At 38.3% G+C, this 14,202-nt stretch overlaps 4 protein-coding genes and 1 non-coding gene across 7 annotated transcripts; 4 read left to right on the top strand and 1 right to left on the bottom strand.

Moving 5' to 3' along the window:
* Window positions 1-168: 168 nt before the first annotated feature.
* On the top strand, window positions 169-994 carry LOC106399176 (uncharacterized protein At4g14450, chloroplastic-like). Its single transcript, XM_022703781.2, has one exon. The coding sequence runs from the start codon at window positions 437-439 to the stop codon at window positions 737-739; it is 303 nt and encodes a 100-aa protein (XP_022559502.1). The 5' UTR covers window positions 169-436; the 3' UTR covers window positions 740-994.
* A 936-nt stretch (window positions 995-1,930) lies between these two features.
* TRNAG-GCC lies at window positions 1,931-2,001 on the bottom strand. The gene has a single exon. It is a non-coding gene; the product is annotated as a tRNA-Gly (tRNA).
* Window positions 2,002-2,937: 936 nt separating this feature from the next.
* Window positions 2,938-5,672, top strand: LOC106371023 (ethylene response sensor 2-like). The gene is made up of 3 exons (XM_013811042.3): window positions 2,938-3,182; window positions 3,448-5,128; window positions 5,214-5,672. The coding sequence occupies exons 2-3, from the start codon at window positions 3,464-3,466 to the stop codon at window positions 5,400-5,402; spliced, it is 1,854 nt and encodes a 617-aa protein (XP_013666496.2). The 5' UTR covers window positions 2,938-3,182; window positions 3,448-3,463; the 3' UTR covers window positions 5,403-5,672.
* An 826-nt stretch (window positions 5,673-6,498) lies between these two features.
* LOC106399162 (TNF receptor-associated factor homolog 1b-like) lies at window positions 6,499-12,258 on the top strand. Of its 3 annotated transcripts, none has more exons than XM_013839628.3 (13): window positions 6,499-6,673; window positions 7,068-7,289; window positions 7,669-7,780; window positions 7,890-7,978; window positions 8,068-8,136; window positions 8,205-8,337; window positions 8,464-8,622; window positions 9,085-9,433; window positions 9,619-9,731; window positions 9,815-9,965; window positions 10,066-10,535; window positions 10,612-10,795; window positions 10,883-12,258. In XM_013839628.3, the coding sequence occupies exons 2-13, from the start codon at window positions 7,121-7,123 to the stop codon at window positions 12,092-12,094; spliced, it is 3,210 nt and encodes a 1,069-aa protein (XP_013695082.2). In that variant the 5' UTR covers window positions 6,499-6,673; window positions 7,068-7,120; the 3' UTR covers window positions 12,095-12,258. The 3 variants fall into 3 exon arrangements, with proteins under 3 accessions (XP_013695082.2, XP_013695083.2, XP_022559501.2); XM_013839629.3 differs by having other exon boundaries at window positions 6,500-6,673; window positions 9,818-9,965; XM_022703780.2 differs by lacking the exons at window positions 6,499-6,673; window positions 7,068-7,289; window positions 7,669-7,780; ... (2 more) ...; window positions 8,205-8,337; window positions 8,464-8,622 and adding an exon at window positions 8,630-8,981.
* A 764-nt stretch (window positions 12,259-13,022) lies between these two features.
* Window positions 13,023-13,967, top strand: LOC106399174 (acyl-coenzyme A thioesterase 13). Its single transcript, XM_013839644.3, has 3 exons — window positions 13,023-13,332; window positions 13,419-13,562; window positions 13,644-13,967. Exons 1-3 carry the CDS (start codon window positions 13,156-13,158, stop codon window positions 13,785-13,787), a joined length of 465 nt encoding a protein of 154 aa, XP_013695098.2. The 5' UTR covers window positions 13,023-13,155; the 3' UTR covers window positions 13,788-13,967.
* Window positions 13,968-14,202: the final 235 nt, after the last annotated feature.

The raw sequence follows: 14,202 nt of genomic DNA, 5'->3' as shown, positions 1-14,202 counted from the left end.
TACTTTGAAACCCACGTATTGCCATAGATTTACAAGTTGTATTGTCAGAGGGAGACTAAAAAAATGGATCGAAGCCTACAAAAATTTGGTTAGCAAAACTATGAAAAAAACTAATTTATTTCTTAATATTTTCCAACAATACTAAAGAAAATATTTTTAGAAACCAAAAATGAAAAGGAGGGGAAAAGAGTTCCTATCATCCTCGCAAAAGAGAATATAGTCAAACTCATAAATTGATCAGTTTAGTCTAATAGTCTACTAGTCAAAAGGAAAAATACTTTAAATACTTGAAAAGAAGAGGAAAACTAATCGTAAAAGATTCGACCGTTTTAACCAAAATCCAAGCCAAACACACTTGATCACACCCCACTATATATAGCACACATACTCCCCACTCATATACATTATAAACAAAGGAGATCAAAAAACACCGGCGATGTCTTCCACGGCGAGAAATATATCTGGCGGTGGGAATCGGAAGTCGAGTAGGCTGCAGAGGCGGGCTCCACCACCTCTAAAGATAAACCCGTCCGAAGCGAATTGGAAAGTGCCCATTCCCCTTCTATCACCTACGGAGTCACCGCCACCGAAGCCACCCATGGTGACGAAGAGGGATGAGCAACGGTGGGGAAAAGAGGTGGAGAAGCCTCCAATTTTCAAGAAGTGGCAGCACCCGGCCGCTCCGTTTTACTACCAGCCAGCGCCGTCGTCGAATAAGCCGTTTGCATGGCCAAATTAACCGTCTCTTAATTAATACTAGGGCTACCACATACATGCATATCTATATATACTTTATATGTCGATCCTATGGGTTTTATAAACATATATATATTTTATACGTTATGTACGTAGCAATATATATTGAGTTTTATCTTTATGCAAGATGTATGTTGGGGTTGACGTTGTTTCTTCGTATATAGTATTGAACTCATGAAAATATCCAAGATGAAATTATGGGAAAAAACATAATATATAATACAAGATTTTGTGATGATCGTGTAAATTTTGTTAATCTACTTTATCACAAAAATGAATTCATAAAATAGTACAACGAAAGCCAGTTTTCTACGTATGATATTGATATGCTTACATAAGAGAAGACAGTACTATTGTTAGTAGGTGCGTTAATTTTCTTGCAAACAAATAGAGAAATGTTTTTTTTTATCAAAAAAATATTAGAGACGTGTTATACTATAGAACAAATAGAGAAACGTTATACCTTTTTTTTATCAAAAAAAAAGAGAAATGTTATACTATAGAACTGATGTAGCAATGTAACTAAAAAGTATTGTACTTTATTTGGTTATATATGCACTTTAAAAAAAAAAAATTAAAATGGTAAACCATTCTCCGGAAGAGAGCGTGAAAGCTCCGGTAGCCACGCGCTATAGAAATTTGGTGTGGTGCGGATTCGAACTCGGATCTTTTGGGATCCACAGAACGCTTTGACCGTCCGACCACAGACGTGTGTGGTTCACTTTTTCAATTTCACTATAACTGTCTGTATACGGGTTGAATTCAAGAATGAGTTGTAAGATTAACAGATTAGTAAAAAGATAATTTATGATCACTCTTCTGCCAACTGATCAATTAGCAGTTAACTACTATTAATATACAGACTTTCTTTACCCCCACCCCTCTATTGACTGACGTTGGCCTTATATACAAAGCTATATGTGGTCTACAGAATTTTCTTTTATTTTCGTAAAGAGGTTGTGGTCTCATGCAAAAAGTAAAAATGATTATGTAATTTACCTTTAATAGTCAAAGGTGCATGCATTCTTTCCCTTTTTAGTTAATGATGCATGCATTTAACCTGGCATTTTTTAAAAACAAGGACGTTTGTTTTGCCTGAACGAGGAGGTAATGGACAGAGAAGGGAGACAAAGCACGTTACCTTGGAACAAATAAGGAAAAAAATAATTAAAACTGCACCAGCCGGGAATCGAACCCGGGTCTGTACCGTGGCAGGGTACTATTCTACCACTAGACCACTGGTGCTTTTGTTATGAAATCTCATCCTAAAATATTACTACTGAGTTCAGATGATGATGATAAAATTACATTCAAACACTTGCAGTTAACAGTAAGCAGTCTCATTATGTGATATTTTTAGTGATTTTGGATCCAGTTAGATGCTCTTGCACTCAAGGCTCCTTCAACGATAAGATTTAAGTTAGGCCCACACGAAATAAATGATTCGGTATGTTATGAATAGAAAAGCATAGATGGAGTGTTTAACTGAATCATGTCTAGTAAAAGGAACAAAAGAAACAAACTCATGTTTATGAAGCTAGTAGGTCAAGCTATATATCGGGCAACCATAACGTGTTAGAAACGAATTTCTTAAAACGAGCAAGTGGGTTTTAATTATCTGCTAAGCATCTTAATCAAATCAGTAGAACAATATAACTAATATACTCATGTCAGCCACAAGTCTTTGCCATTTAGTTAAAATAATGCGTAGTAGAAGACTAGAAGTTGTGCCATGTAGTTATTCTTTTGACTACTATATATACTTCACAGTCTAGGAGTTATCATTGTTAAATGCATTTTCGTTTCAAAGTTTAAACTGTTATTTAGTGATCATGTAAAATCACTAGCAATGCAAGGCCATCATATAAAATATTATGACAAATATAAACAGAAAAAGCTATAAAACTCAAAATAAAATAATTAAATAAAAAAATGAACTCCACAATTAATTATTAAATAAAACCATAATTGTAATTGTAATTTGTTTCCGATATGTTTACAGTCAGTTTTCTTTATTTTACAGTCATTAACTCCCTATTAAGAATATAAAAAAAAATAAGAATCTGATAATAGATTTAGGTAAGAGTCCACGTAGGTGAAGATGTCGTGCTCGTGTTGTGTTCCAAACGAAAAGCGTCTATGTTCTCTTCATGTTCCGTTTATAGGCCCCACCAGTTCTTCTTTCGTCAGTCTCCTCCCCCAATTCCTCCTCTCTCTCTCTCTCTCTCTCTCTCCAGAACACAATTTACTCTCAGAGTCCTCCTTCTCTCTCACTATTTACTCACACACATCTCTCTCTGTCTCTCTACATTCTTATGAGTTTCGCTAGATAGAGGGAGCGATAATAGTTTTTTTTTCTGGCAAATAGATAAACAGGTGGAGACGTTGGCTGATCGTTTGTATAATCAAACTACTCGCATTTGCAGGTAACTGTTTCTGAAATGCAAGTTAATATATTCTTAATTGTCGTCGCTGTTACACATTTTTTTGGCTTTTTACGGATTTTGATTTTTTTTTTTTTTTTGTGTGTGGGGTCTGTGTGATGAGAAAGATCATAGATTATAGTATAATGTTTCAATTAACTTTGCTCTCCTCCAAGAAATTTAATCTGATTTTGATACTCACCATGTTCATAGGTAATGTCATATCTGAATTTGATATTCACCTTTTTATTTTATATATTTATTTCAGGAAGAAAGAGTAATCGATGTTGAAGAAATTGTTAGTTCACGTGCTTTTATTCTTCTTCTTAACCGCCTCCGTCGCCGGCAGCTTGTCGATATGCAACTGCGACGACGAAGACAGTTTCTTCACCTTCGAGGCAATCCTCCAATCCCAAAAAGCCGGCGACTTCCTAATCGCAGTCGCGTACTTCTCCATCCCAATCGAGCTCCTCTACTTCGTCAGCCGCACCAACGTGCCTTCCCCTTACAACTGGGTCGTCTGCGAGTTCATTGCCTTCATCGTCCTCTGCGGCATGACCCATCTCCTCGCGGGCTTCACTTACGGGCCGCACTGGGCCTGGGTCACGACAGCTGTCACCGTCTTCAAAATGCTGACTGGGATCGTCTCATTCCTCACGGCCATCTCGCTCGTCACTCTCTTGCCTTTGCTTTTAAAAGCAAAGGTTCGAGAGTTTATGCTTAATAAGAAGACGAGAGAGCTTGGCCGCGAGGTTGGGATTATAATGAAGCAGACGGAGACAAGTTTGCATGTACGTATGCTCACCAGCAAGATAAGGACGTCGTTGGATAGGCACACGATACTGTACACCACGCTTGTGGAGTTGTCGAAGACTCTGGGGTTAAAGAACTGCGCGGTTTGGATACCTAATGAGATTAAAACGGAGATGAATCTTACTCACGAGTTGAGACCGGGGCACCGCGATGATAATGCGGGCGGCGGTGGTGGTTACGGTGGTGGGTTTTCGATACCGATCACTGAGTCTGATGTTGTGAGGATTAAGAGAAGTGAAGAGGTGAATATGTTAAATCCTGGCTCTGCGCTTGCCTCGGTTACTAGCCGAGGCAAGCCAGACAGCCAGACGGTTGGGATCAGAGTCCCCATGCTTCGTGTTTGTAACTTTAAAGGCGGGACGCCCGAGGCGATCCACATGTGTTACGCCATCTTGGTTTGTGTGCTTCCGTCGCGGAGCTGGACTTACCAAGAGCTGGAGATCGTTAAGGTCGTGGCTGATCAAGTCGCGGTAGCCATCTCTCACGCTGTGATTCTTCTAGAATCACAGCTAATGAGAGAGAAGCTCGCGGAACAGAACCGTGCGCTTCAGGTGGCGAGGGAGAACGCGCTGAGAGCTAACCAGGCCAAAGCTGCGTTCGAGGAGATGATGGGGGATGCGATGAGGCGTCCTGTACGGTCCATCCTCGGCTTGTTGCCTATGATAACTCGAGACGGGGGATTACAAGAGAACCAAAAGGTTATCGTCGACGCGATGGGTAGAACCAGCGAGCTATTGCTGCACCTCGTGAGCAATGCTGGGGATATAACACGTCCTGGTGAGACGCATTGTTTCAGTTTGCGTTCTGTTGCGAAGGAAACGGCTTGCTTGGCGAGGTGTTTATGCGTGGGGAACGGGTTTGGTTTCTCGACGGAAGTTGATAGAGCATTGCCTGATTACGTCGTGGGCGATGCTAGAAAGGTGTTTCAAGTGGTCTTGCATATGCTAGAAGGTTTAGTGAACCGGAAGATCAGAGGGAATGTGACTTTCTTGGTTTCACCGGAAAGCTCAGAAGTAGATAGCCAAGAAGCGGTGTGGCGACAATGCTATTCGAAAGAATACATCAAAGTTAAATTCGGATTCGAGGTAGAGACTAGTAGCGTCCCGAGCTTCAACAGCAGTGAAGATATTGTGAAGGTTAGACATGTTTGTTTATTTTGTTGTTGTCTGCTATAGTATGTAAAAATATGTTAATGGGGATCTTCTTGGTGTGTGGACACAGTTAACGCAAGGGAACATTAGGGTGGTGGAGGATGGTTCACGTTTGGTGAAAAGCCTCTCTGTTGTTTTCCGGTTCCAGCTCCGGGGATCTATGCTGTCACAAGGCGGTGGATATTCTGGAGAAACTTTTAAAACAGCAACTCCTCCATCTACTAGTAACGATCACTGGCGTCAGGAAGAGATCAGATAAGGGCTTGAATCTGAAAATTTGTATTTTTAAAAAATGGTAGGGGTTTAAGTAAAGACGGTTGTATAAACCTGAAAATGAACTAGGTTTATGAACCTATCATGTAGACTGGTTACATCTTACTGTTAGATAACAGAATGATGTAAACAAAAAAAAAGATAACAGAATCTAAAAAGATATGTCGGAGGATGTTTCTTATTTTTACCTGCAATTTTTTTTTCCTTATTTTTTCTGTATAAATTTTCATTTTCAGGATTTTAAATTCGGATATGATGTAGAACTTTTAAATCAAATCACTTGATTAAAATAGTTTCGACAATTAAATTTATCTTTTTTGCACTCAAATATTAAAGTTTCATACCGTAAATCTTTCTTCTGACAATTAAAATAGAGGTGACTGTTACCTCTCTCTACTTTAGCTTTATTTATTTTTAAATTACTAAATTTTATCAATTATGTTGTAGTTTTACTTTTAAAAATTAAAGTTTACATCAATTTTTTATTTAGTTTTACCAATCATGCTTTAACTTTATTTTTAAAAGGTACAACAAAAAAATAAAGCAAAACTTTTTTTTTATGTATTTTAGGCATAAACCCTACGTCTTCTTTTTATAGGCTGTAGAATCTATAAATGAAAAAAAATATCTATAATATCAAACAAATGATATGATCATAATAAAATCTTTTATAAATATTTTAATTTTGAATTTGAGTGTTTTTAAATTATTAAGATATTTAAATAATATAAATATTATTTACAAATCACATTTTAAATTACAATAAATTTTGATAATTTATTAAAAAATATTAATATAAATTATTTTAATTGATATAAAATAATAATTTTATATATACAACACATATTTCATATATTTTATTTTAAAATATTTACGGCCTAAAAAATCTACAGTAACAACTTTAGAGCTACAATCGATTTATCTAGAGCTAATCACTTGCAACTAAAATTTTAAAGCCACAGCCGAACCAATCATCACGTAATAAAAATTACATAACGTTAATTTAGTGATGAATCCACGTGAGATAATTTTAAAAAAAAAGTAGTTTTAAAACAAAGATCAAATTAGAAACATTTTGTAATAAGCTCCAAAAACATTACTAAAATTTAAGCTGTTTCGTGCGACCTCTCTCTCTCTCTCTCTCCCCTATTTATCTTCTCTTTTCTTTTCTTTCTATCTTTCTTCCGTAGAATCTCTTGGAGCTGCCAAAATACAATCGAATAACCTCTCGCTTTGCTCTTTCTTCCACCATCTCAGGTTCGAATCGATCTACACGATCACCTCCCCTCCCCCCCTTCAATATCGTGTTTTTGATTTTGCGCTGCCTTAGGTTCCGATAACAACAACAGTCCATGTTTTCGTAGAGAGAGCGAGTTTCTGATTCCCCTCCGATCGTTGATTTCACCTCGGGTTGTTATTAGGTTTCCGATATTGGAGATTGTAGTAGTTGATAGAAATTAAGTTTTCGGATTCTAATTTAGGGTTTATTGCCAATCGATGATCTGATTTGGGGTTTTAAGGGCTTTGATTCAAACCATGGATTCGTTGTGGCTCACGGAGAAACGAATTGCTCGGAAAATGATCCAAATCAATTGTCTTATTGTTTTTTCGAATTAGTTTTGATTAATTTATTTGCTTCCAATCGTTATAGTTGACGGAGAGAGAGAGAGAGAGCTTTGAGGGAAAATAAAATCATATTAGGGAATGGCAGAGACTGTTCCTGAAGTTTCTGGAGTGAGCTCAAATGGACATCACAGTGTATCAGGAGGAGAAGCACTCTCTGTGTGGAGGTCTTCTGGTCAAGTGGAGAACGGGACGCCATCAACATCTCCCTCTTACTGGGACACGGATGATGATGATGATGAAGATTACGGTAAGTTTTTTATTTCTTTCCTACAATGATTGTCTTCATTTCTAAATTGTTTATTTGAAAAAAGTTTTGCATCATATCTGAAGACCCGCTATGGACGCAGTGCAGTTCTCTTCTTCTGTGTATTATGTGTCTGTAATTCATGGTTTCATCTTTGGTTTAGCAAATGCATGCAGCTAAAAATGCATCTGTTTGGTTGGAAACGAGCGTGCTAGAGGCTTTTATCTGTTTTTTCTTGAAGAGTTTTAGTTTCTGTATTGAGTTCTATCATGTAATTATAGAAACTAGGGGCATTCATAGTATTGTCCTTCTTTGTTTTGTTTTCCACCTTATTATACTTTTAATCTGTTTTCAGCTGTTTAATGTTTATTACTTTTCCTAGGCCTTAAACCCTCTCAATTATTTGGGAAACATACTTGGAAGATAGCTAAATTCTCAGAAATCAACAAAAGGGAGCTCCGTAGCAGTGTTTTTGATGCTGGCGGCTACAAATGGTACAATAGCATATTTTAATCTTTCTTATTCTTAATCTTTGTTTCACTATATAAACTTGAGATCGGGTTTTGAGGCTCTGTTTTGTTACCTTCTTCTTCTTCGTGACAGGTATATTTTAATTTATCCACAAGGATGTGATGTTTGCAATCATCTTTCCTTGTTCCTCTGTGTCGCAAACCATGAGAAACTTCTTCCAGGTTAGTAGTTCTGTCCACTGGTCAGCATGGGCCCCGTTTCTCTCTTTGGATACCAGGTCATGTATGTTCTTTTGTTGTTTTTGAAACAGGCTGGAGTCATTTCGCTCAGTTCACTATAGCTGTGGTGAATAAAGATTCAAAGAAATCCAAGTTTTCAGGTGACTTTTCCGAGTCTTAACTAGCTTGCCCCTTTAAATATGCAGACAACTGAACTCACCTTGTGCAGATACGCTGCACCGGTTTTGGAAGAAAGAGCATGATTGGGGATGGAAAAAGTTTATGGAATTACCTAAGTTACACGAAGGGTTCATAGATGATTCTGACTCTCTTACGATTGAGGCTCAAGTTCAGGTGATCAGGTAATGCAAAGACTCTATGTGGAGCGCGAGATAATCTTACCACTAAAAACACATGTGATATTCTTTATTTTTGGTGTCACTTATTTAATGAATTGTGGATACTTCCCCTATAACTGTTCCTTGCAGGGAGAGGGTGGACCGACCTTTTCGCTGCCTTCATTGCGGTTATAGGAGAGAGCTGGTTAGGGTGTACTTTAATAATGTAGAGCAACATTGCCGACGTTTTGTGGAAGAGAAAAGAATCAAGCTTGGGAGGTTGATAGAGGACAAGGCGAGATGGACGAGGTATTTCATAATGCAACTTATACCCTTAACTCTCTAGATTCCGGAAATGTAATCATAGTTAATTGCCATTTGCGAAGACAAGTGGGCAGGAAGTAGCTGTGGTTTCCTTTTCTTCAGAGGAAACCTTGCTATGTTTAGAATCATCTTGTTTTCCACTTATGCGTTTGGAGTCCTATATAAATTTGCTTTAGTTTCAAATTTAAATTTTTATTTGGTTGCTGTGTCTCTCCACTATCTTTGATGTAAAAGTCTTGTTAGCCAAGGAACTTGAGATGCTGAGGCGGATAATCCCTTAAAGAGGATGTGGTCTTTTTTCTTAGTTCACACACTTGTTGAAGGCCAGAATTTACACCAATCTAGTATAGTACAGTTGCCTTACTTTTATATTTATGGTGATATCTTTCTCTCTATATTTTTGAGCAATTTTGCCTAAAATGAAATGGATATCGTTCGTTGTTGCAGCTTCGGTGTTTTCTGGTTAGGGATGGACCAGAACTGTAGGCGTCGGATGTCGAGAGAGAAAATGGACGTAATACTAAAAGGAGTTGTAAAACACTTTTTCATAGAGAAGGAAGTTACATCCACTTTGGTGATGGATTCCTTGTATAGTGGGTTGAAGGCTCTTCAAGGTCAAGCTAAGAACAAGAAAGCTAGGCCAAGTTTGTTAGATGCCAAGGAATTACCAGCTCCCATTGTTAGTGTGGACAAAGATATGTTCGTATTAGTTGATGATGTGCTGTTGCTCCTAGAGAGAGCTGCTCTAGAACCATTGCCTACACATGAGGATAAAAGTCCCCAAAACCGTACAAAGGTCGGTTTCATTGGTTGTATATATAGATTTTTGTTGCCTGAATTTCCATTATCTGTGATCGTATCTGCATTTGTTTTATTTGTAAATTTGTCGTTTATATTATCCATTTCAGAGGACGTGTTGCATTGTCCACTAGAAAAGAAAATTACGTCTATTGATTTTTGTGTTCTTGGGTGCAAAACTAGGATGCCAATGATGGAGAAGAGGTCAACAATGAAGTCGTTGAGCGTGATGAGAGACGTTTAACTGAGTTGGGTAGACGAACCGTGGAGATATTTGTTCTTACCCATATCTTCAGGTAAAAATGCACGCTATGTTCCTATACGGTCTTGCATTTTGTTCTTCGTTGATGTGCTTATATATCATCTCTGAGAACTGCAGCAGCAAAATCGAGGTTGCATATCAAGAAGCTATTGCGCTAAAAAGGCAGGAAGAACTGATTCGTGAGGAAGAGGAAGCGTGGTTGGCAGAAACCGAACAGAGGGCCAAAAGAGGAGCAGCAGAGAGAGAGAAGAAATCTAAAAAGAAGCAGGTGTGATACACTTTCTGCTGTTACAAAAAAATTTAATTTTCCTCCTCCTGCTTGTTGGGATGTTGATGAGAGTTCCTTTGGTTGTTGAAAACATTCATAGGCGAAACAGAAACGGAACAAAAATAAAGGGAAGGACAAAAGGAAGGAAGAAAAGGTGACTGTTGCAACACATGAAAAGGATCTAAAAGAAAACCAACATGATGAGGAAGAGAAGGATTCTGTCACAGAGAAAGCACAATCCTCAGCGGAAAAGACTGATATTCTAGGAGATGTGTCAGACGACGTATCTGATTCTGTGGATGGTTCGGTCGACATTCTTCACCCTGATTTGGAAGATGGGGACAGTAGCTCGGTCCATTGGGAAACCGACACCTTGGAAACTTATCCTCCTCCATCAGGAGGGAGCGACATTTCCATATCCACACCCAATGGAATTGGAGAAAGAAAGAATCAGTCCACTGTGGATGATAGTTCCTCAACTTGTTCTAATGATTCTATCCGGTCGGGGGTTAACAGTGGGTCATACAAAGGGAATGCCTTGAATTTCCGAAACCAGAAGTCACCAAACAAGTAAGTTTGTCTCCATCTCTCGTTGCTTCTTCTGTCTGTACTGATTCCTTATAATTAGACACCTTGTGATTTGCAGGGGAACGAACCACCACGTAAAAATGATATCTGGTGCCCGGAGCTTAGCTAGTGAAACAGATAATCAACCTTCAACACTTGGAACAGAATCAAAGAGTCATAGTTCGCCGTCCGAATCCGATTGGGTTGTTGTCTCCCGCATCCAGGAGCCAGAGAGCTCTCGGAATCGTAGTCCCGTTGGGAAGGTTGGTCACTCACTCATGCTTTTAATGTTGGATAAGATCTCAGAAGTGCGATACTGATGGCAATTATTACAAATTTCCTTTTTGCAGGAACGCAACGTTGCTCAAATAATTGTGAACTCGGTTGACATGGATCGACTTAAAGTGAAAAGCGCTGCTGTACTTTCTTCTCCCAGAACTGCTGCCAAGAATCCTTCACCACCATTAACTCAGACAAAGCCGGAGAAAAAGAGCGTTTCTTCAAACGCAGACGCTGTTCCAAATAGGAAGGTAATCTCAGCTCCTGGACCGCCTTCATCAAGTCAAGTAGTGCGGCCTTCTTCAGATATTCAGTCGCAAACTGTTGGTCTAAGAGCTGATACGCAAAAGATCTCTTCTCCAAAACAATCTGCAACAACAACAACTATATCAAGGCCTTCTAGTGCTCCAGTTATCCCTGCGATGCAACCGCCCCCTATCATCGCCTCCTCTTCGGTTCAATCAACATCATCATCCCTTCCTCGGTCGGTTAGCTCAGCTGGTCGTCTAGGTCCCGACACGTCAGTACACAACCAACAAAGTTTCATCCCTCAGTCATATAAACACGCCATAGTCGGTAACACTCCTGGCTCAACATCTAGTTTCATCCACCACCCAAGCGCTCATGGAGTTGTCCCAACCACATTGCCATCATCATCTTACTCACAAACACCGACATTATCTCATCAGTCAAGCTTCCCTTTCAGTCAAGACGCGCTTATGTGGGCAGGAAGGAGTTCAAATTCTGTAAGCATGGGCATGAGCAACCCTTATACGCCAGCCGTGACTAGCAACAGATCTGTAAGCCACATCGATGCTGAGATTGCGCGACAACAACAACCACAAAGCTTGATGACCGACGAGTTCCCTCACCTCGACATCATTAACGACCTGCTCGAAGACGAAAGCTGCAGCAGCATGGCGTTTAATGGAAACATATACAATTCACAACCGCAGCTTTTCAACATCCAATACGCTTACCACGGTGGTGGTGGTGGTGCGGATTTAGGCATGTCAGGTGAGTTTATCTCTAGTGGCAGGTCCAGGAGTTTCGGAGAAGAAGGATTCCATTACATGCCGCGTGTGTCAGCATCCGGACCATACGGTGGGGATGGTTTGATGCCGACGCAGTGGCAAATGGGGAGCGTGGACTTGTCTTTACTAGCTATGAGGAACAGTAACTTGGAAGATACAACACCAACATACCATCATCACACGTATTCGAGTTTTTCGCCTGGGATTAATGGATACACTGAGTACAGACCTTCGTCTAATGGCCACTGATCTTGTGAGGAAATGAAGCAAATGAATTTGGGATTTGTAATGTTTTTTATCTAAAAAAAAAAAAAAAAAAAATTACGATTACAGTTTGTGTAAAGAGAGTTTCTCTTTTATACGTTTCAAATGAATTTCCTTCTCTTTTATATATAAGATGGTTTCTTCTTCTATTGACAAACTTTTGCCCTGAATGTTCCTACAAATGTTATATAAATAAATAAAAATATAATGAGTTATTTTTGGGCAAAATTTTTTTAATTTTTGTCTCAAAAATAAACTTCGAAAAACAAAATGACCAAAATATATTTTTTATTTATTTTGAAAATTTTAATAATTTTTTAATATTTAAAATTTAAAATAGTACTTCCAAAACTCCACCACTTAACTCTAAACCCACGTACTTCTTAATAAAATATTTTGGTCATTTTGAATTTTTAAGGTTATATTTGTGTCATCGACTCTTTTAAAGCTATCCTGAAGGATTTCTCTTTCTTCTTCTGCACTAATAATTAAAAAGAAAATAAAGTTAATTTCGAATTCATAGTTTTGTTGATTTTCATTTTTATTGTTAAAATAAAAAGAACGATAAACAATAATGATGGTATGTGAAAGTCCCCTTAGTCCAGTGGTTTAACTAAGGGTTCATTAACGCTTCTACACTATGAGATATGAGGTTCAAACCCTAGAAAACGCAAATTATGCAGATTACGGAGAGAAAAAGTTACAAGAGGTCTTCAGCATGGTGTTTGGCGTATCGTCGAACATGAATCTCATAGGGAGGCTGGGAATGATGCAGTCAGACGTGCATTCTTATATGATGGTAGAATTATCGGCTTTAGAATCATCTATGTAATATTTCTCGTTGTAATAACATAATTAATCAGACGTTAAAAAAAAAAACATTAATGCTGGTATTCAGTTGACAAAAAAAATAATAATGTTGGTAAGATATAAAAACAAAACAATAATATTGATGGTAAAATACAAAAAAAACTTTCAGAATAAAATTCCCAATAAAAAACTGCTGTTCAAAAAAAAAAAAAAGTGGGGGGGGGGGAAGGGAAAGCATGAACCTCGAATTGGTGAAGCAGTATCTTGAAGGAGATAAGAAAGATGAAGACGAATCGAAAGTAGCGAATCTACCACCGAGATTCATCGAGAGATTCGTGGCGAAAGGAATCAAAGTAGATCTCATCGAGCCTGGTCGAATCGTCTGCTCCATGAAAGTCCAACCTCATCTCCTGGTAACTAAACCCTAATTTCTTCAATTTCCCCCCAAATTTCTCGAGAAATTGAAATTTTGGAGAATTTTGTGTTGAGAAAAAAAAAGAACGCCGGCAGTTTCTTACACGGCGGAGCAACGGCGACTCTGGTGGACTTGATAGGATCGGCTGTGATTTTCACAACCGGAGTTTCGAGCTCGGGTGTGTCAGTGGAGATCAATGTTTCTTACCTCGATTCTGCTTTCCTTGACGTAAGTTTTTTTTTTAGATTCCACTTGATAATTGAGGAAGAAACCAGATTGATAATTGGTGATCTTTTTTTTTTTCTAAAGGAGGAGATAGAGATTGAGTCCAAGGCTCTGCGTGTGGGTAAAGCTGTAGCAGTTGTGAGTGTTGAGCTGAGGAAGAAGAAGGATGGTAAGCTTATAGCTCAAGGTCGCCATACTAAGTACCTTGCTCCCCGTTCCAAGCTTTGAACCCTTATTATATGAATCGGTTTGTCACGAGTTTGCGTCAATTACATTTATGTATTAAAGTATGTTCTATTCTCCTTCTAATACTTAAAAAGCTATGTTGAAGAAGTTAAAAAAACGATTTGTATATCTACACTTTAAGCATAAACGTTTGATCATATAATACTAAACTATTATCAGTTATCACCAGTTTTTTTTTTGTTCCTCTGCTTTGCTCCTACTATACTTTTCAGGATAATTACACAAATCTAATTGATCTTTTGTATTAACTGGTTTAATTTAGTAGTAACTGACCTTGCCAACACTCATGGTATGAATCTCTTAAGTTTTATTCGCTGCCTAGGTTACTTGTAAAGCTCCAAGTTTAATTAATCCATCTTTCTAAACCGGTTTATTTTAGGTGAAAAAACCTAAATCG

Source organism: Brassica napus, chromosome C5 (assembly GCF_020379485.1).
Source record: "Brassica napus cultivar Da-Ae chromosome C5, Da-Ae, whole genome shotgun sequence".
NCBI classification, from domain to species: Eukaryota; Viridiplantae; Streptophyta; class Magnoliopsida; order Brassicales; family Brassicaceae; genus Brassica; species Brassica napus.
Note: the sequence above shows the minus strand (reverse complement) of the source record. Positions and strands in the feature narration are given on the sequence as shown.

Bases quoted from the DNA above. Each gene is read 5' to 3' on its own strand.
- LOC106399176 (XM_022703781.2), top strand. From the start codon at position 437: ATGTCTTCCACGGCGAGAAATATATCTGGCGGTGGGAATCGGAAGTCG.
- LOC106371023 (XM_013811042.3), top strand. From the start codon at position 3,464: ATGTTGAAGAAATTGTTAGTTCACGTGCTTTTATTCTTCTTCTTAACC. The intron at 5,129-5,213 runs GTTAGACATGTT...GTGTGGACACAG, and splicing joins GCAGTGAAGATATTGTGAAG to TTAACGCAAGGGAACATTAG.
- LOC106399162 (XM_013839628.3), top strand. From the start codon at position 7,121: ATGGCAGAGACTGTTCCTGAAGTTTCTGGAGTGAGCTCAAATGGACAT. The intron at 8,137-8,204 runs GTGACTTTTCCG...CACCTTGTGCAG, and splicing joins AAAGAAATCCAAGTTTTCAG to ATACGCTGCACCGGTTTTGG. The intron at 9,434-9,618 runs GTCGGTTTCATT...GTGCAAAACTAG, and splicing joins GTCCCCAAAACCGTACAAAG to GATGCCAATGATGGAGAAGA.
- LOC106399174 (XM_013839644.3), top strand. From the start codon at position 13,156: ATGAACCTCGAATTGGTGAAGCAGTATCTTGAAGGAGATAAGAAAGAT. The intron at 13,333-13,418 runs GTAACTAAACCC...AGAAAAAAAAAG, and splicing joins AAGTCCAACCTCATCTCCTG to AACGCCGGCAGTTTCTTACA. The intron at 13,563-13,643 runs GTAAGTTTTTTT...TTTTTTCTAAAG, and splicing joins TCGATTCTGCTTTCCTTGAC to GAGGAGATAGAGATTGAGTC.